Below are 27,579 nucleotides of genomic sequence, written 5' to 3'. Positions count from 1 at the left end.
CCACAGAAGGGAGAGGAGCAAAAGAGAATTCCTGTGAAGGCTGCTCCACGCAGACATCACAGACATACAGGTAAGATATTTCTTTTTTATTTCTTTTTTGGTAATCTCTCTTCCCCTATAAAACTCCATTTTATGAACCTGACAATCTTGCATGTAAAGCTTGCATGAAGTGAAAATAGTAGTAGGCAGCCGAATGTAACTTTCTACATATGAAGAAATAATTTTCCTCTAAAAGCTTACTGTTCCTTCACCTTTGTGTACCACTGGCTTTATGTGTAAACTGCAGTAATTAATACAAGGTCCCAGTGTTTGTCAAGAAAAACTGCTTTGAGCTGTAGTTGAGGCCAATACAATTTGACACATACCAATGTCCAAAGAATAGGGCAGGCCATTCCTGTGTGGAGTTAGTCCCAATGCAACTCTGCGTGGACTCAAAACAGCACTAAACACCTCATCATGGGGAACAAGTCATGATCTGCAGCCTTCCTAACCATGCATGATGAAATTCCCCATATTCTCCAGCTTCAGTGACATCTGCGTCAACTCTCTCACCTTCACACTTTTCTATGTGCTGCCCAACCAACCTTAACAATGCACTTTTGGCTTCAAAAACAATCTGTGGCACTGGTAGGCAGAGAGGTGCTTCAGCAGAAGGCTGCTGTCTAGATCATGGAAAGACTTGATGGATTTTTCTAAAAAAAAATAATAATAAAAATAAATTCCCACATATATTATTCATATGAATGATATAAATAAAAGAAAAAAAAAATATATAGAATTGTAAAGAAATCTGTGCATGCAGACATGAATTTTCTTAGCATTCATTAGGCTGTGATTAATGTCTAATCTCTGCAGCAGAACTTTGGCCTCCTCACAAACTTCTATCTGGAGAGAGAAAAAAAAATCCACCCAGTAAAACACAGATCATCAAGTTTGCTAATTACCTGGACTTTCCAACCACAGAAAGTAGTCATCATTCATCTTGTTCCTATGCCATCACAGATCTTTGGCAGGAAGTCCTAAGACAGTGAACTTTGGAGTTGTTACTTGGCCACAGCTATCTCTTACTTTCCAAATCTAATACCTACCCTAATGATACACATCACCTAAAATGGAGTTTCACTATATAATAAAAGCATAGAATAGGTTAGGTTGGAATGGACTTCTGGAGGTTGTCTGGTCCAATACCCCATGCAAAACCAGGCCAGCTTAGATAAGGTTGCTCAGGGCCTCATCCAGGTATCTCCAAGGATGGAGATTCCACAGCCTCTCTGGGCACTTGTTCTAGTATCTGACAGCACCCAAGATTAAACAGCTGCCCTTATGACTGTCTAATTGGAATTATTACAGGCAATCTGCATCTGTTGCCTCTCATCCTATCAGTATTAACTTGCAAGAAGAATGTGTATCTGTGCTGTCTACACAATCCATTTAGGTAGTTGAAGACTACCTAAAGATCATCTCTATACTTTCTTTTCCCAAGACCGAATGAACTCAGCTCTCTCAGCCTCTCTTGAAATATCTTGTGCTCCAAAACCTAAATCACCTCAGTGCACAAGCTCCAATATCTTAATGACTCAGAGAGCTCAAAACTGGAGACAGTACTCACAAGTGCCAAAAAGAGGGGAGCAATGCCTCTACTGACCTGCTGGCTACACTCTGATACTGCCCACTATACAGTTGACCTTCTTCACTGAAAAGCTACACCACTGACTTATGTTCAGCTTTTGCATTTGTGTGTTGTCCTGCAAAACTGTCTTCTGGACAGCCAGAAGCCAGCCTGTATTGTTACGCATGGTCTAGATACAGATTTTTTCCCACTTTTCTTTGTTGAACTTCAAGAGTTTTTTGTCAGGCCATTTTTCCGGACTGTTGAGGTCTCTCTAAATTGGTCCTTCCCTATCCTCCATTCTATTGACCCTTGTCCCTCTGTTTGATATCATCCATCAGTTTGTTGAGGATCTATTCTGTTTCACTGTCCATGTCATAAAGATATTAAACGGCATCAGCCACAGTTAACAGCCCTAAACAATGCCACTAATAACCAGCCAACAGCTGGATTAAATATTACTGATCAAAACCCCCTGAACCTAATGGCCCAGCCAATTTTCTGCCCATCTAATTGTCTGCTTATCCAGTCCATATGTCACCAAATCAGCTACATTGACTGTACAAGAGACTGTCACAAAGGTGTTGCAAAAGCTAAGGAGAACAGCATCCACTGTTCTCTGCCTGTCACAGAGCCAGTCCACTCATCATGGAGTTATCAGGTTCATCAGGCGCTGTAAAAAACAGTAATACTGTACTGCATGTCCTCAAACAACTTCCTGGCCTTGACATGTACCTTGACATAGCCTCTAGGAAGATTTGCTCCTAAACATTCAGAGGACAAAGGTCAAGCCTAATAGCAGTTCAGTAGCAATCCCCAGCATCAAGTCCTTAACCAGCTGGCCTCAACTTCTCTGGGAAAGTAACACAGCACCCTGGAGACACCAACTGGAAATTCTGCTCCTAGTTTCACAAATTCATTGGGAAATCATTTGAATCAAACTACCACCACCATTTCAGCAGCCTGCCATTTCCAAAACCAAATTTAATTTCATCCCTTTCTTTCCCATACAGTGTCACATTTTTATATTGATTGACATCTCATTGCCTTGTTAAGGTCATTAGGGTTGGAGACAGAGTTTTGCAGTTAGACAGGCAGCAAACTGAAGCTTTATGGTCATTTCAGGATTCATTTGAGAATAGGAAGATAAGAATAGGAGCCCAAGTCCTGTTTCATTCCACACAGACAGACAGTATTAAATTACCTCTCCTCCAAGTGATTACCAGATGGCACATTCACACTGTCAGTAGGTGTATGCCTGAATATTCCACGCTTTTGTTAGACTTCTTAATACAAACCTACATTAATATCTTACCGAAGTCTCACATATAACAATATACCTTGGTAAAATGGCTCTGTTAGCTCCTCTTCATAACAGGATCAGTTTTTTTATTAAGATTCTGAGGCAGAGGAAAACACAGGCAACTCCAAGATCTTTGACTCTACCAGTAACTTCTAAAGAAAACTGAAATAAAAAATTAAGTACACCATTTTGTATGGAAACTGAGATGTAGAGCTAACAAACAGCTGGAAGAGCTTTGTAGCTCTTGGAGACAAAGGTCTATCTAGTTCCTTTGAAGTCTTTCCCTTCAACCTTCCAATGCAAGTCTCACCCTCATCAACAGTTAAAATGTTTTTTCCTGAAGTTTAATTTTGTTTAGCTAAAATAACTAAGAGAAGTAATGCCTCGTTAGTATGAGGTCCTTCCTTTATTCCACCTGCTCTTCTGTCTGCACAGGTTGCCCAAAGAGGTTGTGGAGTCTCCCACCTTTGATATATTCAAATGTCACCTGGACATGGTCTCGGGCAACCTGCTTTAGGTAGCCCAGTTTGAGCAGGAGTTGGACAAGATGACCTCCAGACACACCTTCCAACATCAATCATCCTGTGAAATCCCAGTCTGTCACTTCTCTATAGTGTTCCAATATTTTTGTGTAGCCATTAATTTTCCTCTGTAAGACTTCATTCTGTTGTTAAATTCTCACCTCAGTTTTCACCATATTACTACAGGCAGACAACTGCTTTCTTCCAGCTCTTCATCTTGCTTAATTTGCTTTTAGATAGGGAGACACGATAAGTGAGGACCGGGATGGAAAAAGAAGGAGCGGGAGGGAAAAAGGATTAATTTCTTCTCCCTTTGCACAGTTGGAATTCTAGGGAAACAAAACCCCAAGAATTCTGAAGCAAACCGTCTCGGTATATATTTAGAGGGAACACATCTAGGTCAGCTTGCTATTTTTGCTCACCCTTACCTTTTCCATCCTGTTTGGTAGAGATGACTTCTGTTCTCCACCCCCGAGAATGTAAAGTGACCAGAAAAAAACAAAAGAGCTACGGATTCTCCCTGCGTATTGAGAAGGACACAGCAGGACATCTCATCCGCAATGTGGAAAAGAACAGTCCAGCTGAAAAGGCTGGCTTGAAGGATGGAGACAGAGTCCTCAGGGTTAACGGCTTGTTTGTAGACAAGGAGGAACATACACAGGTACATCTCTGTTTAATCTGGGATCACCCCTCCATGACCCAGATCTGCTACCACTATGGAAAGCCTTCTCTCCAATTTTTATGGCATTTTCAGCTAGGAAGCCCAAGAGCTGAGTGATTTGATCTGGCTATCTCCCTGCATCATTTATTGCCCACCATGGGCAATAAATCTTTCAGGTCAATCACTCCAATCACTCTAGCACCTGCTTGACATTTCACCTTCTTCACTACAGGTGGTGGAGATTGTGAAGAACAGTGGGAATTCTGTTGTACTTCTTGTTCTGGACGAAGCATCCTATAAAAAGGCAGAAAAGGAGGGAGTGAACTTGGAAGACCTGGGTCAAAAGGTGTCAAAAGGACAGCAGCAGAAGCAGCAGGCCACACAGCCCATAGCCAATGGAGCAATCACTCCAGCTCCACAACCCCGGCTCTGCTACTTAGTGAAGGAGGAAAAGGGCTACGGCTTCTCCCTGAAAACCACAGAAGGTGAGTGCTGAGGGAGGGGAGATGGCATATATATGACAACAGAGACAGAGGAAAACACTGTTGTAGGAGCATACAAACTGTTATTGCTAGCAGAGGGGAAGTAAGCAGCGAGATGGTTTCAGATCCATCTCCAGCCCATTTCTGTACAGCATATGCTTTTTTTTTTTGAGGACCACATTTTTAATGGGGTGGAGAAACCAACCGCTGCAGCACAAGCTTGAATACCAGACATAGATTAAAGCTGCTGCTTTAAGTCATGTTCCATTCCTCCAAATCACCTCAAAAACTACCACACAAGGTTCTAGACAGCTGTAATAGAGGGAAGACCAAATGCTTTTCCTGATTTATTTCATTTAGAAAGTGAGGAGTTTTCAGTCTCTTTCACCCATGCCTATTTTTCCCCAAAGCCAGTCAACAGAATAGGTAAGCCTTCTGGAAAGCATCAACTCTATAAAGAGGGTATTTCAGAGCACAGTATAATTGAAAGACCAAACATGGAAGCCTTCCAAACACAGGAAATTCTGAAGTGTATAAAACAACATTAAAAGCAGCTCCTCACTTCAAAATGTCAAAGATAAATAAATAAAATCCCTTTCAGCTATCTTCATCAGCCCTTTTGACAGAGAAATACATGTGAAATATATGTGAAACCATTTTGGTAGAGAAATAAGATTATTTGAGCTGCAGACAATGAAAATAAAATGCTTTCCTCCCCCACAGAAGTGATTTTTCCAGGGCAGAGTAAGAGACAGAGGTGTGACTACATTAAAGGTTTACAGTGCCACTATAATTTGCACATAAGCAGAGATCAAAAGTATCTAAGGACATCAGGGCTAGACTTCCTTAACCATCAAATGCAGCCATGTTTCAGTGAATTACCCTGTGTGCTGAGTTTTCATCTATTTCAGGTAAGAAGGGGTTGTTCCTAGTAGATCTGTCATCACAAGGAGCAGCTGCAAAGGCTGGTGTCCAGAATAACGATCGCCTGATTGAAATCAATGGAAAAAATGTGGAAAATGACACACACGAGGAAGTGGTGGAAAAGGTATTTGTTTGCATACTGATTCATCTCCTGTTCTGGCCCGCTTTCACAGCAACTTGTCAGGGTTACTGAGGAGGCAGATCTGGCTAGTCTAAGTGTTTCACACTAAATCTCAGAAGCTACTGTTTGTGTATCATCAGCACGGCAGAGTACCCCTCTGCTCTGGTTGTGCTGTCATGCGGCCTCTTGAATTGACTCCGAATGAATACTGCCATCAAAACCGGCCAAAAAAAGCTAAATAGGAGAACTATACTGTTGCCAGGAATCCTGTTAAATAAAACATGTTCTGTTCCTAGACGTCCTGGAAATACTCCCAATAGTAAGAGGGCAGGACATCAAAAGTGGCTTTCAGGGCAGGAAGAGGGGGAACTCTCTGATGATACAGTAAGCATGGAACAGGGTAAATTCATGTTTTTAGACAGCAATTCCTTTCTCCTACTAAGTCTAAGATTAATGAAAATTACACTGCAAGTAATTTCACTGCCTGGCCTCAGCTGCAAAGAACATTGCTAACGAGGTTTCCAGCTTCCTCCTGTTGGCACTGCTAAAACACAGCTGGAGCTGAAGAGATTTCAGAGGGCTGTGAAGCAGGCAGTACATGCTCTGGCATGCCAGAAACACCATTCAGTGCACACTACTATGGAACCATGCAACACTTGTGATTCTTGGGCTACTACAGCATCAGCTGCAGAGTGATGTCGGTTAAGATGAGTGCAGAGGGCACCCATTAAGCTAGAAAGGAGCTGGAGAAAGATGGAATTAGAGAAAGAGGTTGAACAGACCCAAAAAACTTCAGAAGCAGTAATACAGGGACATGGAAGAGGACCAAGAATGTGACAGAAACTCAGTGCCATGGCAAAGACTGCTTTGCCACAAAAATCTGCTTGTTGCCATTGTAACCCAAAATAGTGATATAGATGGCACGGTATGTTGATATTGTAGAGGTCCAGATCTAGATGAGCGACAGATACTAAGGCTCATTGGATTTTATCCAGCACTGTGTGCCACCCTCGTGGCTATTCACTGGCTCAGCTCTACAGAAAATTCTCCAGAGACCAGGAAAACAGTAAGAAATGCAGCAAATTTCCTCTTATATGTGCAGGATCTCACATGCCTGAGATCTTGGCATGTTCCAAATTACTAATTAATAATCATCATTAAAAAAAAAAAACTATAGTAGCCTGGCCTAGACACCCTTATGGCTGACGTATAAACTGTACTCACACCATTAGCCTATCCGTACACCAGTTACTGAAGTAGCTACAATTCCCACACGTTGTTGAAGGGGTCACATCTGACTGAGGCTGTACATGTCCTTATGCAGGTAAAGAATTCTGGAAATCACATAATGTTTCTACTTTCAAATGAAGAAACAGACCACTATTACACAAGCCACAAGATGACACTGAACAGAGAAAGAGCCAACCTAGAACTGCTTCCCCTCAAACCACGGCTTATTGAGCTCCAGAAAGGAGAAAATGGTTATGGCTTTTATCTGCGTATGGAACAAAACACCGGTGGTAAGAACCAAGTTAACAGACAGGCCATGACTTTTGCTATACAGCTTATTCCTGTACAGGGTTTGCAAGCCTTGTCTGGCTTCTTAGTGCTCACCTCAAAGAAATCTTCAATAGACCTGTTGCAAATAAGACTACACTGGGGAAACTGCTTCAACCCTCAGTGAACAATTAGCCTTTGCTGTACAAAATAATGTTACACTTACCAAGCATACTCCTTCACATTCATCTTTTTTCTTTTCTGATCTTAGATCATGTAATCAAGGATGTTGATTCCAAGAGCCCAGCAGCCAAGGCGGGTCTCAAAGATAATGATATCTTAGTAGCTGTCAATGGTGAGCGAGTGGATGCTTTGGATCACGAGAGCGTAGTGGGAAAGATAAAGCAATCTGAGAACAAACCCACACTACTGGTAGTGGATAAGGAGACTGACGCCATGTACAAACTGGTAAGAAAATGCAAGTTACTGCTAAAGATTCATAATTCATCATTAAAAAGAGACAGAAGCAGCAACAAAACAACCGGTCTGCTCTGGCAGAGTTCTTCACCTTGAAGCAAGCGCCTAAGAGATACCCATCCCCATACCTTCAGCAAAATCAGAGCTACATTGCTGTGTTTTTTTGAATAAAACACTTAACAAGGCTTATCACATGGATCAACATTGTAGTTTTCTACCCAAACAGAACGTAACAGCAAAAAGTAGTCCATTGCAGCTTAAATCTGAGTCATCAGAAAAGGTTTCAAATAAAATATAGTTAGCATAAAAGCTACAGATTACACAACAGAAGTTTCTATATTAAACTTTCCTTTGTCACTGTTTTTCAGGCTCAGATTTCCCCTTATTCATACTACAACAGAGGAAAAGATCCAGTTCCAGCTAAAACAGAGGAAAAAGTGGCATTGCACAGTGAGCAGAAAGTGAACCACAAACCAAGAATCTGCAAGATGGTGAAAGGGCCTAATGGATTTGGCTTCAGTTTAAACATGGCCAGGAACAAACCTGGACTCTTTATTAATGAGGTACTAATGCAGGATGACAAACAACAAAAAGATTGGGTAGTCTGTTGGGCGGTTTCCTACCTTCCGTGCTGTAAATGCATTCACAAAATGCCACAAAGACGAGACTCTTCTCCAGCTCGCTTTGATATGAGCTGTAATTGTTAAAGTTAAACCAATATTGTAGGACCAAGATTAAAAGTTAACACCAAAACCACCTCATTCTGTTAACCCTCATTCTAAAAGGAAGCAGAATCCAGGTATTGCCTCATTTTTGTTTTTATTCATGAGCTTGGCATGCTAAAATTAATTATTTTAAATAAGTATTTTTGAGCTATAGGATACCCTAAAGATGTAAGAAGTGTCACCTGTGGAATTCAGTGTGTCTAAGGATCAAATTTCTGTTATCTCAAATTATATCTATGCCCTTAGTTTTCTTGAGGAGTTCCACTCATTAATAAAGAAACTGTCAAATATAGTAAAGTTAAATTTAAGTTACAGCCAATAATACAAAAATTGTTTTTTTTTTACCTTGTCTTTATGACTCTACTATGCCATCTATAAGGAAAGTTTACAAAAAAATCCAGATGCATCTTAAATCTCAAACGGATGGGTTCTATGTATATTATGTCTAGGCCTATTACTTCTTCCAATCCACTTGTTTCCTGCCCCACACAACTCTCTCACCACACTTCCTTTGCTGTTATGTAAACTAACAACAACAAAAAACGAGCAGTAACACAACAGTCTAGCTAGCCATAAGTTGCTCGTGCATCTCTTCAAGTTTTATGCTAATATCAATTTGAACTTGCCTTTGCAGATACAAAGCAATGGGCCAGCTGACACAGCAGGTGTAGAAAATAATGACTTTTTGGTTGAAGTGAACGGGGTGAACGTGATGAATGAGTCCTATGACAAAGTGGTGACAAGAATCCAAAGTAGTGGTGACAAGCTAACAGTACTGGTGTGCAGCAAAGATGCTTACAAATACTTCCAGGACCAGAACATTCCCATCACAGCTTCTATGGCAGATCCAATCCATGACACTTCTGAACCTGCTGCTTATGCAGAAACCATACCAGCAGAGTCGGAGCGAACCTCACCTGAACCAAGAGAAAGGGTGAGTAACATTGTATTTCACAGATGTTGAGAGATCACCTGGCAAACAGGAAAATAACTTTTTTACCTACTATGTATACCTGAGCTAGGATCTTTAACTTGTTTTTTTAGAGTCAGTCTGTTATTAATAGGGAAGCTGTGATTTGATTATTGTAAACAACTCTTCCTTTCCCCACGCATAATGCAAGTGAGTATCTTTAATGCAAGATTAAATTGCAGAAAGAAAGATACAGGGGATTTTGTGAAACAAAATAATTCACACATTGTGAGCCTTAATGAGGTAATACAATCCTTAAAGTGCAGAAAAAAAGTGCTTAAATACACCAAAAAGCATAACCTGCTTTAGGGTAAATGAGGTGGATTATTTCAAAACCAATCATTTGTAGAAGAAAGAGCAACTGATAGGTTATGATAACAATTTCTTGGAAGTGTGCAGACTTTAAATTATTTTGCTCGCATTATGATGGTAGAAAGAATCTGAAGTATGACAGAAGTCAGAAAAGCAGCAAGGTATTTCTTTTTGAAAGTCATTTTGAACCCTCTGGGTAGTCAATCTTAAATACTTAATTTTATTTTATTTTTTAATCATGCAAGAGAGACAGGGAAGAATAAGCCCAATACTGCCTTCTATCTACTTCTCATTACCATTGTCTGCAAATGTCCAGCTGCAAGTTTTTTTCAAAAGTTCCTTAGTCACCAAGCAGCGTTTTGCAGATCCGAAGTTAGCAGCATTTTTGTGTGCAAATTCAGCAAATACAGGATTTAAACAATAGGAAATCTCTGTTAAACAAATTTCTCCATTAAACATAAGTAACCAAAGAGCACTTCAATGACAAAAATCCCATTTGCTGGCTCATTTTGTCATCCAAACAAATGTATGACTAGTACAGATTAAAGCATGAGGCCTTCATAACACTGCAGACTACCCAGCATGTTTATGAACTAAAAATAATTCAGAACTTATTTGTTACTCCTCTGCAGGCAAGCTCATCCTCTTCTTCACATTCAGTTGCCTCAGCAGGAACAGACAACAGCGACGACACAAGGTTCTGAGGAGTCAAATTATGATGAGAACAAATAAAAAGTCTTCCAAATACTCTTTCTTCAATCATTCTTTGTTACTACACCTCCAGGACTTGACTACCCCTAGGAGTCCTTCATACCCCTAAGGGACCACAATAACTTGCTGAAATAGAGCTGCCTGAAATAAGCACTTCAGTGTAACATGCAGTCATTTAACATCCTGCTATTGGCTTTCTGCTTTGTAAAGTGGGGAGTCAGTCATTTACATCCGTAAAGGCTTTAATAAGTAGAGGTATACAGTTAAGTATGCTGTAGCAAAGGGAGAAAACATTTCATAAATTCATAAGTATCTGAGCCTTTTAAGGATAAGCTCTTAATAAAGAGCAACAGTTTTCTCGCCATCTCCCAGGAGAGGCAGTTCCCTTTCTAATCCAAGGCCGTTAACTCGATCTCGGTGGCGACTATCCGTGCTAAATGTATGGCAGTACAACCGCTCTGAATATGTCATAAGCTGATGTATGCTGTCTATTACACTCCTTTCTCCTACTAACACTGCAGAAATTTCTTTCAAACATTAAGGTAACTTCAAAATTTGTAATGCAAAATCTTTAAGCACTATTCTCTCTGCCTACAGTTGTGGATCATGGTAGTTAGAAGTGTAATTCAGTCACGCAAGCTTGTCTCACTCCAAGTTAACACCACATTGTCTTGGATGTGACATAAATGGCTCTGTAATACTGCTATTGTATGCTTTGCCTCCTTCCTGTACACCAAAGACAATACAGAAATAAATTGTTTATAAAGTGGCTATTTTTTCCCCCAGGTCTTACCCTTATCACCTATGAGCTGTGTTCCAGAAGAATCTTATAACAATGTCTGTGAGAGTGTCTATGGGAAGCTACAAGTTCAAGTCACATAAATAAAATTTACTTTTATGCCTTGAATAACATCAAGAAGGGGAAACAGGCTACTGTAGAAGAATAGGCAGGTAATGGGGAATACCAAATTTACAGCATATAAGGTAAACACATTTATAACACAGAAGGTAAACAAGGCATGGCTGTGATCTTTGACTTCAAGCTGAACTCAAGCAAACAGGAATCCAAAGCCTCCGTTCCATTTACACAGACAGGGAAAACAAAGTTGAGATTTAGCAACAGAGAGCTAAGCTCCAGCTGATAACGACAGCAAGTATTAATGATATACAGATGTTCCTTTACCTTCTCTCCATTTCACTTCTGCCAGGCAGTAAACCCCAGCCACTTCCAAACAAATATTTTGGGCTGACAACAAACAACTCTGATGCTTGCATGAGATATTACAAAAGCTTATTTAATTCCACAGACACCCACAACCAGTTCGGGAATTATCATCCTCTGAATCCCAATTATGAGTTGCTTTTCAAAAAGAAAAATCACATTTCCTTGGTGCCTTCTGTGAAGATGTTCTTCTAAAACCAAGAGGTCTTATATCAGACAGCCTACTAAGTAAATTCTGATCTCCCTAGATACTGGTGTACCATGGATCCCCCGTTATTCCTTAACAATTAATTATCTCACATTCAGTTGTGCGTTCCCTTTCCTTCATGCTGTGGCACCTAAACAAAATGAGCCACAGGGCTTGATTGAAGATGTGGAAGTTCAAAGAGCCAGTTACACTGCTGGAATGCACAGAGCAGCCATGGCTCTCTTCAAGTTTTGCAGTCCACAGGAGTTGCAGCAGTCCAGCAGAAAGGACAAAAGAGCAGTGAGTGACTGCAGTCCTTACTCAGAGGGCCATATGCTTTTCTGGAGCTTGTTTGTGTGCTAGGTAGAGAAAGAGGATACTGGATAGTGCACTAACTAGGAATATCACATCAAACCAACGATGATAGAAGTTGAACTGGAGCTCTCCCAGGACTTCTGTTATAATAGTGCGATACTCTAGAGGCATACTCATCCGAATCAGGAGCACTGATGATACAAAATACATACCCTGTAAATTAAAAAAGATAAACTAGCAATTGCTTCACAGCTGGCTATGTGGCTAAGATGGGTCAGCACACAAAGACAGTATCTCCATACGTATGCACACAGATGTGTACATACACAAATGTATACAGGTGGTATATGTATGGTTCTGCATACTCACCATGATCTGTGCTAAAAGCAGTACAATAACATTGGAGGACTTGCTGCTGGAAATGGCATAGAAGAACTAGAAAGAAAATAAAGTACTGGAAATAAGTAATTTAACAATGATGCCTTAGGATATCATGAAAGCAGCATGCCATTTGGTAGGTTTTTCATTTGTTTGTTTAAAAAAAATCATAGGCATGTTTTTTGGAGAGGTGCCTGTACCTACTTTCAGAAACCTGCATTCTTAAACATGAATCTCCTAAGCCAGTGGAAGGCACCACATGATAAAAGTTACATAAAGATATATATTAATATTTAAGCTTAGGCACCAAAAGTCAGGTCACCGTGACTAGTCACACGTTAATGCCTTCCCAGTTCAACAAAAAGAACTAGCAAATAAAATTAGGCAATCATTTTAAACACCATCTCATCAACTTTACTAATAAACCTTGGCTATAGCATCATTTTGAACCCATGCTTACATTTAACATCATATTGAACATCTACATTTCTTCCTGAGAATAACAATAAAAACTGAGTGGGGAAATACAGTTCAGGAGATGTTTTTCCTCCCTTCCTCCCCTCTGCACAGATTTACATTCAGATATTAAAAACATTAATGTGTACTGAATGTTTACACATTATATGTCCTGTCTAAAGTTAAAGACACGGTAAGAGCTTTCCTCACCAAAAAAATTCTAAGAGAGTCTTGGCCAAACCTACCTTTGTAAGTGTAATTAACAAGCCTCTGATAGAGGTGACAATGATTATTCCAACGAGAATAAAGGAAATGTGTTGAGACCAGAATTTCACCTGTATCAATGAGAGAAATATAGTTAAATCTCTAACACTAACCCCATTTACACCACATTGTACAGCTGCCAATTCTTCAGAATCTTTTTGTTTACTTATTGTACCGATATCCATTGCAGACAAGTTTACATAACAGACATTTTCAAAATTATAATAGCAATTGATTACTTTTAACACACAAGAAATATAGATATAACTTACACAAATCACAAAGAACCCTGTATTTATAGGGATAGATTTAAAAAGCGCAAATTACAGAACCTCTACATGTACAGGCAAATGTAATTAATTACTCTGCAGATAAATGTATTCATCTAAGCAAGACAACTAGCATGTTTCTATTTGCCCAAAACAAGCAAGCACATCACTGCCTCTCTGGCAAGACCACATTACCCTCCCAGCATAATATCAGTTTAAAAACAAAGTTCATGGTGCATTTTCCTTTCCTCTTCAATAAGTTGGAAGTCAAAGATGCATTCTCAGGGCTCTATGACTCCTACATAGTAGTATGATTTTGTTTACTTAAGGTAAGAATTACTGAAAGGGGTGTAAGGATTAATAAATTCTCACATCAAACTGGATTCCCAAATAATTTACAGTGATCTCAATTCCTCTTGTGACTGGATCTGTCTTCCCCACACGGTCAAAGACAATATTGATAGTTGCCTGTAAGACAGAGACGGATTTGCACATTAAAAGCGCACCTCACTGCTACCTGTGAGGCTCTTGCTTTGCATCACTAAGGAGGGGAGGAGCAGCTGGGTAGTCTAAGAAGCTGCAAAACTACACACTAAGAAATACTTGTCTAGGGTTCTCCAAAAAGACAAATGCAGAGCTTTATTAAAAAAAAAAAAAGTGTTATTTTGTTATTTTCATTCAGAATTCCCAGAAACAAGATTTTAAGGAGACTAAAGCCTTACTTAATGCAGTGCACATAAAGCATAATCTATATGTAGGGGGAGACACTTGCATACATTCACATAAAACACAATAAATCATTTACATACCATGAAGATTTTCCAGACACAGTAGATGGAGAAAAAGTAACCCAGAAAATTAAAATATTTTCCCTGGAAAGTTTTGGAGTACTCTATTCTCTCCTGAAGATACAAAAGGGAGAAGGGAGAAACAGAGCACAAAGAAAAATATAATTACCATGATCACCCACCACACAAAACCATACGTTTTAATGGTGTACCAACAGTGGCAACTACAGCTTTATCCTTCTACAGCTCTTAATTCAAAGGTTTCTGAATGACTTTAGGAACAAGAGGCATGCTCCAGTGTATATCAAAACTGGAAATAAGCTGCCATCTAGACCCCAAACTAAAGAAACAGATTCTCACTCCACTGCATTAAGTTTCAACATTCACCTGCTAAACAGCTTTCAATTTCTTGTAACATACATTCTCTTTCAAGCCACTCTGGCCCCCAGTGCCTATCTGTGCAGTTACTTTGGTCTGTACCTTTGTTGCATGCAGGTCAGCAGTCTCCAGAAAAAGCTGCTGACTCAGCTCTTCTAGGGCATCCACTTCTTGCTGGATAAGGGACAGATCTGGCAAACCAGCACAGTCAAGGCTAGAATACATCACAAATTCTTAATTAAATCGACAACATTCCTCACCTTTACCTCAAGGGCCACATCTAATGGTTTGACTATTTTTTTGATCCAGATCAGTTTTCTGATTCAGTCTTACTGCTCCTTGCACCAAGGATCCTAGTGCACCCAAAGAAATCTCAAGGATACCTATCTTGCACAGTACTCCATTTTAAGAAGGCAGGTAACGGACAGCAGTTAGGCAGTTACACAACAAGCTCTTTATTCCTCTGCCTAGGGAACACAGTGCAGAACCATAGCTCTGTAAGACCACTGCTCCAAAGTGATGAGTATCCCTTGCCATCAGAGTACGTTATACATCACTCTCCCATCATGTTCAAAACCAAAACCACTGAGTAACTGCCCCAGGAAATTAGTGATTATTATGAAAAGTCTAGTAAAATTGCAAAATTTTCATTTTAACAGCCAGTGGAAAAGGAGAAGAAGAGAACTCCTTGGCCTTAAATATGCAAACTGCACACTTGAAATGGTCTGGCAGAAATTCTCAGTAGGCAATAGCAAGCTAGAGATATACAGAGCCTTGTAATTGCCCATAAATTCCTTCTACAACTTCTGTTCACCTGCTCCTATCCACCTTTTTGTAAAATTGCTCATGGCTTGCCAACACGACCAAAAAGCCAGCTATAGGCTAGGTAACTTGTTCCCGCACCTCAGACAGTGCTGTTGTTTTGCCCAAGTATGCCACAGATTCTCCACCCTGGAAGACTATATTTCAAGTTATGAAAAAAATAGGCACGCAGGTAAGTCATATGAGCCAAGGATACATCAGAGTAGAAAACTGCCTCCCACTCCAGTGTTGTGACAGGGTAGACATCTGCAATGTGATACATACAGCAAGTGCGTACATATGTCCTGCAACCTGCTGTACACCTCGACTGTGGTGATGTAACAGCAAATTTATATGGTCGGGCAGCAGCACACTACTCCTGAGTGTCTCAGTAAAACTGTGTGTTCAACCCCTGGACAACAGTGAGGCAATGCACTGCTAGAGCGCAAACTTCCCAGGAGCCATAAAACCTTTCACTCTGACTTTAGAATGTGTGGAAACACAAGTGCTTCATAACCTGCTTATCTAAGGCTCTTCCTTTCAAAAGGAATGAAGCCTTGGAGCCGCCTGCCAAGGCAGGTGCCAGCATGCAGATGAAGGATACTTTCACTGCCTGCAACAGATGTTGTAACACTTTTTATCATTCCCCAGAAGCCAGTGGGTTTGTTGTGCACTTCTCCTCTCTGGAACATTGTCCTGTGAGCCACTGCTATCCTGCAAGAACAGAAAATACAAGTCTGTAGGAATAAAGTATTTTTATAGAAAAGAAAAAGAAAAAAAATCATCAACAACTGAAAAAAACAGTTCCTCAGAAGACACTGTTAAACTAAATTCACTGCAAACAGATGCCCCCTTTTTATTTCCCTAAGCACCAATCTTGCTTCATAACATTATCTTGATTAGCTCTGGAATAGAGCCCAGATCTAATCAAGCAAGATTCAATGAGACACTTCCTAAGACTTCTATTCAGAATTCTGCTTCAACGCTTAAAGGGATTTACATCCAATTAAAAATAAGTATTCAAATGGCTTTCTCAGTCACGTGATTAGTCACTTTCTTCAACACATGACTGTGCTATCTCAAACTTAGGAATTGGAAAAATTCTCATGCTCCTCTCTCCCCTTGGACACCCCTATCATGTTCCATCTCCTCCACAGAAGTGTGAGCAGTGGGTGGTTTGCAGCAGCACTCTCTAATACGCTGTCACTCACTACTAGCTGCATGACAAGCTCTTATGAAGCAGAAACACATAAATCCATTATTGGACTGAACCACTGGACGCTCACAGTGAACTGAACATGACTTCTAAAACTCATCCAATACTACAGCAGCAGCTGCATATTATCCCTCAAACTCTCATGTGCACTGCAGCGTAATTCCTAAAAGCAGTGCTGGTTTCTGGCCTTGTTACCTCACATTTTTCTCCATGGAGATTTGTGAGCCAGTTATCCATCCACTCCTTAACCGAAACCTATTCATAGGATGGTCAAGGCAATCCACAGTTTGACAGTGTTTGGCCCCTTTTTTTGTAGCTGCAGCCAGCATCGCTAAATTTGGCACCAAGCCCTCTTCAAGGTTGTTGATAAGCAGTGTAATAAAAAAGAATATTAAATCACTTCTTCACACACAGAAGAAACACCCATGGGGCACTCCTCACAGCACATATGCCCATAGGCTGCAAATAAGAGAGATCTAAAATAATCTAATTCCTCGCAGTAGCTGCAAAATATAAGCAAGAACTGCATTTTTAATCCTTGTTATCTTCCCAGTACGTGGTTCCCCCTTTCCATCCCAAATGAACAACAGCTTTGCAGCAAAACTGCATCTAAGTCAAGGTGCAGTATGATACATGCGATATATCCATTTCAGGTGCTCTGATTTGACTTTGATATGAGGTAACATACAGCAGCGGTGTCACATAACTTAGGCATTTTGAACTTGAGCCTTAGTTATGCAAAGTCTGCAAGGATGAGCATAAAGAACCTCCAAGCTTAGAGGCAAGTTTCCAAAATGCTTCCATTGAGTACACTCAGGAAGGACAGAACAGTAATTCCTGCGCAAAAAGGATTAGTGAAAACAACTTTCAACAACTATCTCCAGAAAACGCTAGTCCCAGACATCCTTACTTTTAACCCAACGTGACCCTCCCCCGATCAGAGGTCCAAAAACACTGTACAAAAGAGCAGTTGGAAGCAGCACTACCCAGAAATCTTTCAGCTCCAGTGCCAGTATGTTATTATGCTCCCAGTCAATTATATCAATCAATTAAACCTCTCCATTTAAATAAATTCTCTCTCTACTTACTGTCTCACACATCACCACACATACTGAGTTAACATTTGTTCACCACTTAACATTTCCAAAAGGGAAGAAAGAAGATCTGCTTTGACTACACTTTCATATGCTAATACTGATCAGCACATATGCATGCTGGTGACTAATTCAGCAAGGTTATGCTACCTTGTAATACGCTTGTAATACGTTAAAAGGTTCCATTAAAACATCAGTGCACCAAAAGTAAAGATTTGGGGGTTGCTGTTGAGAATTCTATGTCAGACATCCAGACCTTCAAAGCGACATGGATAATTGTGTTTATTCCATATAACTGCTAAGGAGGCATGGAATATGCCGTTTGTAACAGCACTCAAAAATTATTTCAGTGTAAATGCAAGTACAGTGTTTTCTGAAAGTAGCTTTTTCACTTGGGGTACAGGGAATAAGTTAGATCAACAAAAGCAGAGTTCTGGCAGCATGCCTGCGCACTACGCTACAGTCACATTAGCAACGTTTTGCAATGACACTAAACTTAACTAATATTTTTGCAAATGGCAAGGTTTACATAGCTGTGTCCACAGCAGCTCACTAGCATGCTTCAGCTTTGAGCAGGAGACTTCAATGTGTGTCAACCAATGGCTGTACCAAAACTGCCAGTAAGAGAGACCGACTGTGGTGGATGAAGAGTCCTTTATTCACCAGGAGAGAAAGGTACACGTCTTAGACTAGTCAGATTGCCATCAGAGAGTTAGAACTTGTCTTGGAAGCCTAATCTGTGCCACTGCAGAAAGAAAGGGTGATCTTTAGAGCACATGACTGGGAAGAAACCAATGTTGCATGCCAGGCCAAAATACACAAGCCAAAAATACAGGCCAAAAACCACACAGCTCCCACCTCATTCAGCCACCTGATTCACTGGAACATCTAGCCCTGACAAGACTAAAAGTTTTGGTAATTTGAAGATTACCTTACACCATACTGACTGCAAACCCTTGAAATGAATCATTTCATGCTACTGCTGACTTCTCACCTTTTTTTCTTGCTAACAATCATGTCCATAGTCTGAAGGAGTCGTCGCTCCAAAGCGAGAATATCTGCATCTGTCACATTCCTGCAAAATGGAGACACCCCGTTAGGCCTGCTATCCTATTTCAGGGGAAACATGCATATGCTCATGGAACAAGGAAGAGAGAAACTTGTATGAACAGAACACACTCCAGTGATGGAAAATGGCAATAGCTAGAGTCAGCACACTTAGACCACGGAAACAAAAAGTTGTCACAAATCCCTGAAGGACAGGAAAACGGAACAAAACAAAACACTTCAGTCAATCCAACGGGAAAAGCAGAAGAATAATTTCAAAAGGCGGACAAAGCATTTCACAAGGCTGCAATTACCTGAGAAAGTAGGACATGTAAGTGTATGGACAGTTGACAGCACCAAATCCTGACAGCAAAGCCATGAGTGTCACCCCAATCACACCCACACGGCTGATGAGCTGTTCTATAGACAGAATTCCTGCAAAATGAGAAACACAACATCAGTAACCAGTTGCTCTCTTTATTCTGCTCCACAGTTGGTGCCTTCATGAAACCATACACATACAGAGCTGTCTAATGAAACCAGCTACCTTCACACTGCAATGACCAGAGGTAATATGAAGTATAGGCAGTGAGTACGAAAACAAAGGTGATGTTTTCTGATGGAGACCTTCTACCATGCTTAAAAACAGGGATGGGAAACTCAGACTACAAAGAAACTTCAGAGAGATCTGAAGGAGACTAATGGTCAATGCTGTGGTCCTGAATTATTAAAACACTAGTGATTGGACTTTGAGGTGGGAAGACAGATCATCTGCCAGACACTATAAAGCAAGCATCTTCAGCAAAGCCACTTCTGCAAAAAACAGGATTAGAGTTACCAAAGGAGTTGCTCCTGGCAAACTGGCCCCCAAAAAACTCTCTAGACCATAGCGAGGAAGCCCTATCCTGCCAACCATCAGACATCCTCTCTGTATCTGCTGTAACTCGTGCTTGTAAGTCAGTAGAGGTGACCACAAAGAAGGCATTCTATCTGAGCACAAGGTGAACTTTAAAACATATAGTAACTAAACAGCATGAATGTCAAGCCTGTGCTGCAACCAGCAGCAAGCACTGAGATCGCTTTTATTCTTCCCAGCCTACACAGAGCTCCACTCGTCTTCTCAGGACACAGTGCCATGTGCTATTAAGCATCACTCACTTTTTAGAGAGCTACTTATAGAGTAGCTGCTACACACAGCACATTTGGAGCTTACATGGTTGCAAAGCTGAGATGGCCAACCGCCAAGCCACATTTCATGCTTCAGAGAAAGGGAATAAATGATGAAAACACAGCAAAAGGACTTGACAAAGGGAGACCGAGACACCCAGTCATGTGCAGCTGCACAGAGATTTACACCAGCTACAGAATGTGCTACAACATACTGGCCTTGTGCCCCACACACTGTCAGATAACAGCAGTTAAAACAGAGGTGCCTTCAAAATGATATGACATTCCACCAGCTAAAGCAATGCTCCCCCGTAACACTCACAGCACCCATAACGCTCACAGCACCCCCGCTCTTGCGATCAGGTCACTTAAAACACATGCTTTATAACCTCAGATGAAGATAAGGGTCTTATACCAGTACGTAATCCAAGTAAAGAATAACTTTCTCTCTGCACTGAGCTCCCAAACTCAAGTCTACAAAGTCATACTACACAAACTGCATACGAAGTCATGCTACACCATCTAAGGCTCCCAACACAGAGCCATGGTGCCTGGTGCATTTCCCAGCTGCAGCACACTGCCAATGCCATCCCCAGGTAAAGCAACTCCGACTCAGGAAGCACTTCATGTACTTTAAAGGGCCTCCACAACAGGATCCTACATGTCTGAATCCGGACAAAGCCCTGCCATAGCCTTGTCAGTACACATAGGACAGCAGCACCCCAGCAGTACTGCTGGAAAAAAGTTTAGAATCCTTTCCTCTTACTTTCTGTCTACACCTGGTAGGATAAGGCACTGTATAGTTGCTAAATGGAGGTACTATCTTGTAAAGCAGAAGATAAAAAATAGGAACAACAGAGAAACACTACCAGTTCTGGAAATCTGCAGTTGTTACTCAGTTCCACAAAACCTTTTCAGCAGTCTGAATTAGGATTACCTAAACCCTATGGCTAAGCTCCCATTGGGTTATAGCATTCTGCTAACTCAAGCTCCTTCTGCAGCTGAAGTGGATACACTTTTTTCTTGGCAATGAAACACTGTGCAGAGTGATCTGTGCTATTTACAAGCTACTGTACTTCATTGGCAAATGACACAGTTATAAAGCACAGATACACACTTTCTCTTCGGTAACTTTTCGGATCTCAGAGGAAAGGGTGACCAGACCCTACAGCAATTGGTATCCTTTGATTTTTAATCTCATAAATGAGTACCAAATAAAGTAGCTTCACAAAGAACAGAGAGATTAAGCTGATGGATATCCATGCTGACAGACATATTAACCAATTTGAGTGAAACTGTCTGAATCTCTCCTGTTGAGAAAAACATAGAAACAATTCTCCGGCACTGGGGATAATGGCAGGATAAGTTACACAGGAAATCCAGGTAACAACTAGTCCTTTCTACAGTCTCGTAAGGCACACCCAGGTGCTCAAAAGACTCAGTTATGCACATGCTGACAAGATCTGTCGGACCCCAACTATTCCAGGTCCACACTGTATCTTCCCACTATAAATATCCTTGGTTCCATGAGTGCAATGCAGAGATACCCAAGCTAATTCTGCATATAAATAGCTCCGGTATCCAGCAGGACTTATCAACTCACATTCTAGTACCATGCAATTGTGCTGTCTTTGGACTCAGGTGGTGTACAAAGCTGTACCAAAGCTAATATGCCCTGCCAGACACGTTGCTAGCTACAGTCTAAATAGCTCTGGTGTTTGGAACTCTGCCATGTTTCGTCAACTGGCCTGTCAGCCACCTCTGCTAAATTGATCTGATTTCAGTCACAAGGAAAAAAGGATAATCAGACTGACAACAATCAGATGAAGGATTGCTTGTCAATTCTATTCTTAGAGTACATTAGTCTCCACAAGAGAAAAAAAAAAAAAAAAAAAAAAAAAAAAGTGAAGAAAAACTGTGATCAACTTGTAACCACAAAACGTCATAGGTTTCGTGGAGATGAAGGAAACTCCTCAAAAAGTACAGCGTTTCTGCACACCTTAGGCTGTTAGGACTCATTCACTTCCCTAAAGTTTTCCTGTGGTACTGGAAGAAAACTTATGCAAATAATTCAGGTATATCCAACTACTTCTGTCTGACAACCTCCAGATTCCATATTTCAAATCAGACCGAGCTGCAAGAACTACTTTCTACTGTGCAAATGTAGAGCTAAGACAACATGATTAAAGCTCCAAGATAAAGGTGAGGTTAGCAAAGACTGTTTTCAGAAGGAAAGGGGTGAACAAGAATGTGCAACTCACCATGTTTTGGGCTGAGGATGGGAAACGGATCCCCCAGCTTCCAGAAGAAATACATGAATGTCAACCACAGAACACATGCAAAAAGTAGCTTCTGTCTGCGCACTAATGGAAGGGAAAAAAACAAAAACGACACTTTGAAGAAGTTCTTCCTTTAAGGCTTTTTCAAGCTTGCAAAATCACCAAACAATGGTCCAAAGGCTGCTTTGAACACAGGCAGCCAAAACAGGTGCCACCACACAAACCCAGAGCTAGCAGTATGCACCCCTCGCTTCCTGCCAAACTCCTGCTGGAGACACCACTACTTTTTGTAAGAGCTAACACAGCAACACACCACTTAGGCTTTTCCCTAGGGATGCACAAAGATGGCTGCACTGTGAACAGGGAACCACTTGGCTGCATCTTTCTTGTGTGACGCTGAACATGAAACTTGGAAACTTCATCTTAATGCCAATACTCCCAAGCTACATACCTGAGCAGGATGAATAGCAATAGCTCATGGTTAAATGTGCATTAGCACATGGAAGATGCCTCAACCAGACAGCAGTAAGCAAAAAGAAAAAAACAAAACAAGGGTAATGTATTGAGCTTTTCTGCCTTATTTCTTTCACCCCTTAACAGAACAACAAAGGCTTGCCAAGGTCTCCAGGGGTTGGCTGCAAGCTTAAAATTGTCAAGGAACAAATTCCCGTAGCATTAGTCCCAAGCACCAATCTTTGTCAAAACCCAGAATGAAAAGCTGCACGTGTTGAGCTCAGGTAAAGTATCCCCTAACTATTCAATAAACAATCAATGCTCAGGCACTAATTTCCAGACAGAAGTTATCTACCCAGGACAAAGTTAGGGAAAGGATGGAAACACAGGTACAGTGACACCTCTCTCTCAAAAAAAAAATCTTATTTGTATGCATAGTCTCAAATTAGGAGCCCCATTGCATAAACCAAGTACTCACATAATCTGATATTGCTCACAACAAAGTAACCGATGTAGAAGGGTACCATGAAGACTAGGATGAGCAAAATGACACACAGGTTCAGCTTCCAGTGAAAATATCGGGAGCTAAAACAAAGCCAAAAGACAGATCAGCACACTATAACACAGTAAATTTCTCAAAGAATCACATCTTAGTGAAATCCTTGCAACTAAATCATACATTGGATGATAATGGCCTAGCATGTAGCTTATTCTGCTGCTTTTTTTTTTCACCATACACAGCTCAAGAATGCGTATTTCGAAACTATCAACTACACAGAAAAATCCACTGAGCTATTTTCAAAAATACTCTATTTTCTAAATTGAATAAAGCTGGTTGCATCATGATTCATCTGGTTTACTACTTGTCTAGTTGAACATTAGGTCAAAATGTGGTATAAGAAATAATTAATTTTGTAATGAATGTCTGAGTCAAAAAGGGCTAACTCAGATTGAAAAGATTAAAAATACTTAATGTTCATAACTCGGTATGTTTCATTTCAAAGTGAATTTTCTCACATCCAAGACATTGCAAAGAATTTAAAACACACACACACACACAATACTCCTCTGAACAAAAGAGATTAGCCAAATTGAGAAGAGATTCATCTTAGCTGAACTGACTTTTCACTTGGCTTTCACAGAAAAATGTATGTCCCATTTCCAATACACACCCATACCCTGTTCATTCCTCAGGGACGAAGAACTTCAGAGGATCCATGTCACCTCTCCCCTAGCTAATTCAGAGGCAGTTTCATCTACACTGATTTCCAGCCCTTTATTGAAACTCATTAAAGCATTATCCACAGTGATCTCTCTGGCTGCAAGCTCTACAGAATAATAACATGCAGTCAAAATTACCACCACCTTTTATCAGTTTTGAACTTCGTGCCTTTCAACTCCTTTGATTGCTCTCTTAGCCTCGTATGATGAGAGACAACGAACAGGAATCCCAGATAACCTCTACATGTTACTGTTCTACCTTCTCTCTCCTGGTGATTTCTGAAGTACTCAGTTTTTAACAGCCCCTGTGTCAAGGGAGGATGCGCCTTTGATTCACAAGGACTGTAGTATTACCTAAGTACAGTTTTCACTCCACACATCTTACTCATTGTTTTGATCAGTGCAGAAAAACAAGTGCTTACAGTTTTTATAGTCCTTAACACCTGAAATGTGCTCTTCAGCATGATCTGAAGCTAAACAACACTCCCATGAAAGAAACTGTTCTTTCATTTCACAAATAGAGAAAGCCAAAGATTAAAGCCTTGCTATTAGTCCACACTAATAGTGACTGCATGGAAAATCAGGAATTTAGGGCTTCTAGTCTCATGTTCTGACAAACAAATCCAGTTCAAATATCTTTGTTGAGTTGTTGATAATTTTCTCACACAATTTCTGCAACCAAAATCTAATCTACCCATGAAGCTGTTGCTGAACACCAGGCAGGCTAGTCCTTCAGTCAGCTCCCGAACTCACCTGCTGTTCAGCACCCCCAAAATCTCAAAGATGATGAGCTCAAACATAGTACAAGAGAAGGCAAAAGTCACAGAGAAGATCACCTGGACAACATATTGTCGCACCTGCAATGGAGAAAACAAGCCAGAGATTTCAGGCATTTCCCCCTACATAGAACTGCATCCTGATATCCCTCAAGTAAAATAAATAAATAAATCACAACATACAATTGCACACAAATCTTGCTTCAAGGTACCTTGCATTTTATCAAAATGGGAAGAACAACAGCCTGCTAGAAACCAGAGGGCAAACCAAGAAGTTGCTTGGTATTATGCTGATTGAAACTATCATCATATTTAACAGAGATGCCTTACACAGAAGGGACATCAAGTGTATAATGCCCTAGGGCAACTTGACTAACAACAGGCCCTTGCTATTGAGCTCCATGCTCTTTACCTTAGATTTTAAAAAAAAAAATCTGTATCAGAAAAACTTCTGGGGGTTGAGAGTGGCTTGCACTTAAGCCACCTCTTGCCTAGACTGTATTTTCTCATAGCTCTCTAGGGATAAGAGAACATGACAGTTTTACCACAACCAATCCTCAACAATTCAGCCACAGCAAACACATCCCACCAAGGTTAAAGTTAAATTTGATTTTGACTCAGAAATTCTACAATTCTATAAGGCAAGCTTACTCAAGCAAAAGGGAAAGCCTTCTATTACCCCAGCTCTTCCTCCACTTGTTTTTTTAATTTAACAGTTTCCAATACACAAACTCTCAGTGGCCCCAGAAAAAAAAATACATTTCCCTAGATACCAGGAACCTTTTAAATACAAGTACAGAGGAAATGAAAAAGAAAGTAACTGTAAAGACAACTAGAAATAAGATAAGAGAGCTTAAAGAGAGGAAAAAGGCCAGAAGCAGTTTTAAGGATATTGCAATAACAGGGAGTAATTTTAAGATACAGAATTGTAATGAAAGGCCCCTTCTTACCTCATAATCCTTGAAGAGCTTGCGCATGAAGAATAGCCATCCAAATCCAAAGAACAGCACCTGCAAAAGAGGTGAAGCACTTGGCATTTATATCCAGCAACTTGCAGAATATGAAGCTGCTCAACTCCTGGCTACAGATGAAAGAAACAGAAGGAACAGAGCTGGGCCAACACACCCAAGCTCTACGGAAGATTAACCCTGCCACGGTACCATATAGAGAAGAATATTTTAAATATTCAAGAGTAGCAGGCATAAAAGCCTATGACCTTAAAGAAGATTGAGCCAAGATAGCTTTTCTCTGTATTCCCAACTTCTCAGTTCCTCAGATCCTGTCCTGCCGAAACCTTTGCACTGTTGTTTCTCGTTTCACATTTCTAATCTACAGAATCAAAGCTTATAGTTTTTATAGGAAACACAGTAATGGGGGCAAAGTAAACACCTAAATGCCCACATTACATATCTTCTAGTGATCAGCAAATCTTATAAAAACAGTTATCTACTTCCTTGAGATGGCACATGCATTTGGTTTTTCTGAAGAGGTCTTAACACTAAATCAGGCTATGCTCTGACAGAATGTGGGAAAAGGGTGTTAAAAGCATCTCTGTGGTAGGAAAAAGGCAGTGCTGAATGGGTCAAATTTTAATCTGGAGCTGCAGAAAGCCACACAGAAAAGTTAGTTGAAGCAGGACAAGCTTTGCTTTTCAAGGGATCTCAGAGCACTCTCCAGGACTTAGTTATGTTTCAGGAAACACCAGAGATGGACTTAACATCACAGCTATTTTGCAGAGTTTTGCAAACTTAAAGAAAATTAATACAAGTTATGCAATGCAGCCCAAACTGTAATTACCCTTCTTAAGCCAGAAAAAGGAGACTGTGTTGTCAGGCCTTGGGTAGCCACGTCTAACTAATCCTCAGAAGACTGAAAACAAGTGTAATGATTTAGAAGAACCCAATCCAAGAGAGAACTCACAAAACATATTTTAAAAATTTATCTTTGAATGAACCAAAGAGAAAAATCATTGTACGTCAGTATGTATGGGACAACGACAGCATTTGGACAGAGCACGTGGGAAGGCCAGAGCTTTCAAGGACAAAAACTTAGGGATGCACATAGGTGACTTCCTCGTGCATGAGAGGTAACCGGATCCCAGCAGTGGCACAGGAGAACACGATGTAGGTGTAGATGGAGATATTAGATGTAGAGCTTAGTGATACGTTTTATGGAGGGCTTGTTAGTGTTAGGTCAGAGGTTGGACTTGGTGATCTTGGAGGTCTCTTCCAAGCCAAATGATTCTGTGATTCTGTGATCCACAAGCAAGGAACACCTGGAGAGCTGGGCAAGCACCACCACTTCCGTTTGCCTTGAGAGCAAAACTGGGATAGGACTGAGGTCTGGTGACTGACAGCAGGTAGCAAAGCTGGTTCCAGGAGGGCTGCAGACTTTAAAGGAGTTGACAGGAAAATGATGAGAAGAGGTAATTTATTGCACAAGCCTCCTGTAAGTCACAGCATGGTAAAACAGTGATATTCACATAAAGTCGATCCACACTTAACAGCTGGGGAGGAGAAAGGAGAGGCAAACTTATAAAAAATAAATACATAAATGAAATAAAACTAATAGATGAGAGGACAACCAAGCACAACGAAAACTGAGAAAATTAGATATGAATATTAGATTGAAGTAGAGGCGGCCGCCAGCATTGCGCATGCGCGCCCTCGCGCCCCGCCCACTCCCCCCCGAGTCCCAACGGCCGCTTCCGCAGTCGGCCCGGCCCGGCCCGGCCCGTCCGGCTCAGCCCCCCCGCCCGTCCCGGTACCTGGGAGGTGACCATGATGGCGGAGTCGATGAGGAAGCTCATGGCGGTCCCGCGCCGCCGCCGGCCGCCGCACCGCTCCCGGCACCGCGCTCCCGCCGCTGGCTGCAGCGCGCAGGCCCGGGGAGGGCTGAAGGGGCGGGGCGAGGGCGAGCAGCCGCCCCCCTGCCCTGGCGGGGGTGTGGGGAGTG

General features: G+C 41.0%; 2 protein-coding genes across 3 annotated transcripts; one reads left to right on the top strand and one right to left on the bottom strand.

Moving 5' to 3' along the window:
- On the top strand, window positions 1-10,371 carry PDZK1 (PDZ domain containing 1). Its single transcript, XM_035315301.1, has 9 exons — window positions 1-70; window positions 3,883-4,094; window positions 4,327-4,579; window positions 5,488-5,624; window positions 6,946-7,141; window positions 7,390-7,586; window positions 7,964-8,158; window positions 8,955-9,254; window positions 10,235-10,371. Exons 2-9 carry the CDS (start codon window positions 3,885-3,887, stop codon window positions 10,304-10,306), a joined length of 1,560 nt encoding a protein of 519 aa, XP_035171192.1. The 5' UTR covers window positions 1-70; window positions 3,883-3,884; the 3' UTR covers window positions 10,307-10,371.
- Window positions 9,831-27,579, bottom strand: GPR89B (G protein-coupled receptor 89B). 2 transcript variants are annotated; one of them, XM_035315302.1, is made up of 14 exons: window positions 27,392-27,579; window positions 25,575-25,634; window positions 24,602-24,705; window positions 23,106-23,212; window positions 22,157-22,258; window positions 19,043-19,163; window positions 18,676-18,756; window positions 15,976-16,085; window positions 14,673-14,770; window positions 14,214-14,306; window positions 13,777-13,872; window positions 13,117-13,206; window positions 12,407-12,472; window positions 9,831-12,250 (listed from the first exon to the last, which is right to left on the bottom strand). In XM_035315302.1, the coding sequence occupies exons 1-14, from the start codon at window positions 27,431-27,433 to the stop codon at window positions 12,044-12,046; spliced, it is 1,377 nt and encodes a 458-aa protein (XP_035171193.1). In that variant the 5' UTR covers window positions 27,434-27,579; the 3' UTR covers window positions 9,831-12,043. The 2 variants fall into 2 exon arrangements, with proteins under 2 accessions (XP_035171193.1, XP_035171194.1); XM_035315303.1 differs by having other exon boundaries at window positions 11,188-12,250; window positions 14,673-14,761; window positions 27,392-27,577.

Source organism: Oxyura jamaicensis, chromosome 1 (assembly GCF_011077185.1).
Source record: "Oxyura jamaicensis isolate SHBP4307 breed ruddy duck chromosome 1, BPBGC_Ojam_1.0, whole genome shotgun sequence".
Lineage (NCBI taxonomy): Eukaryota > Metazoa > Chordata > Aves > Anseriformes > Anatidae > Oxyura > Oxyura jamaicensis.
This window is presented reverse-complemented; position numbering and strand designations above follow the sequence as displayed.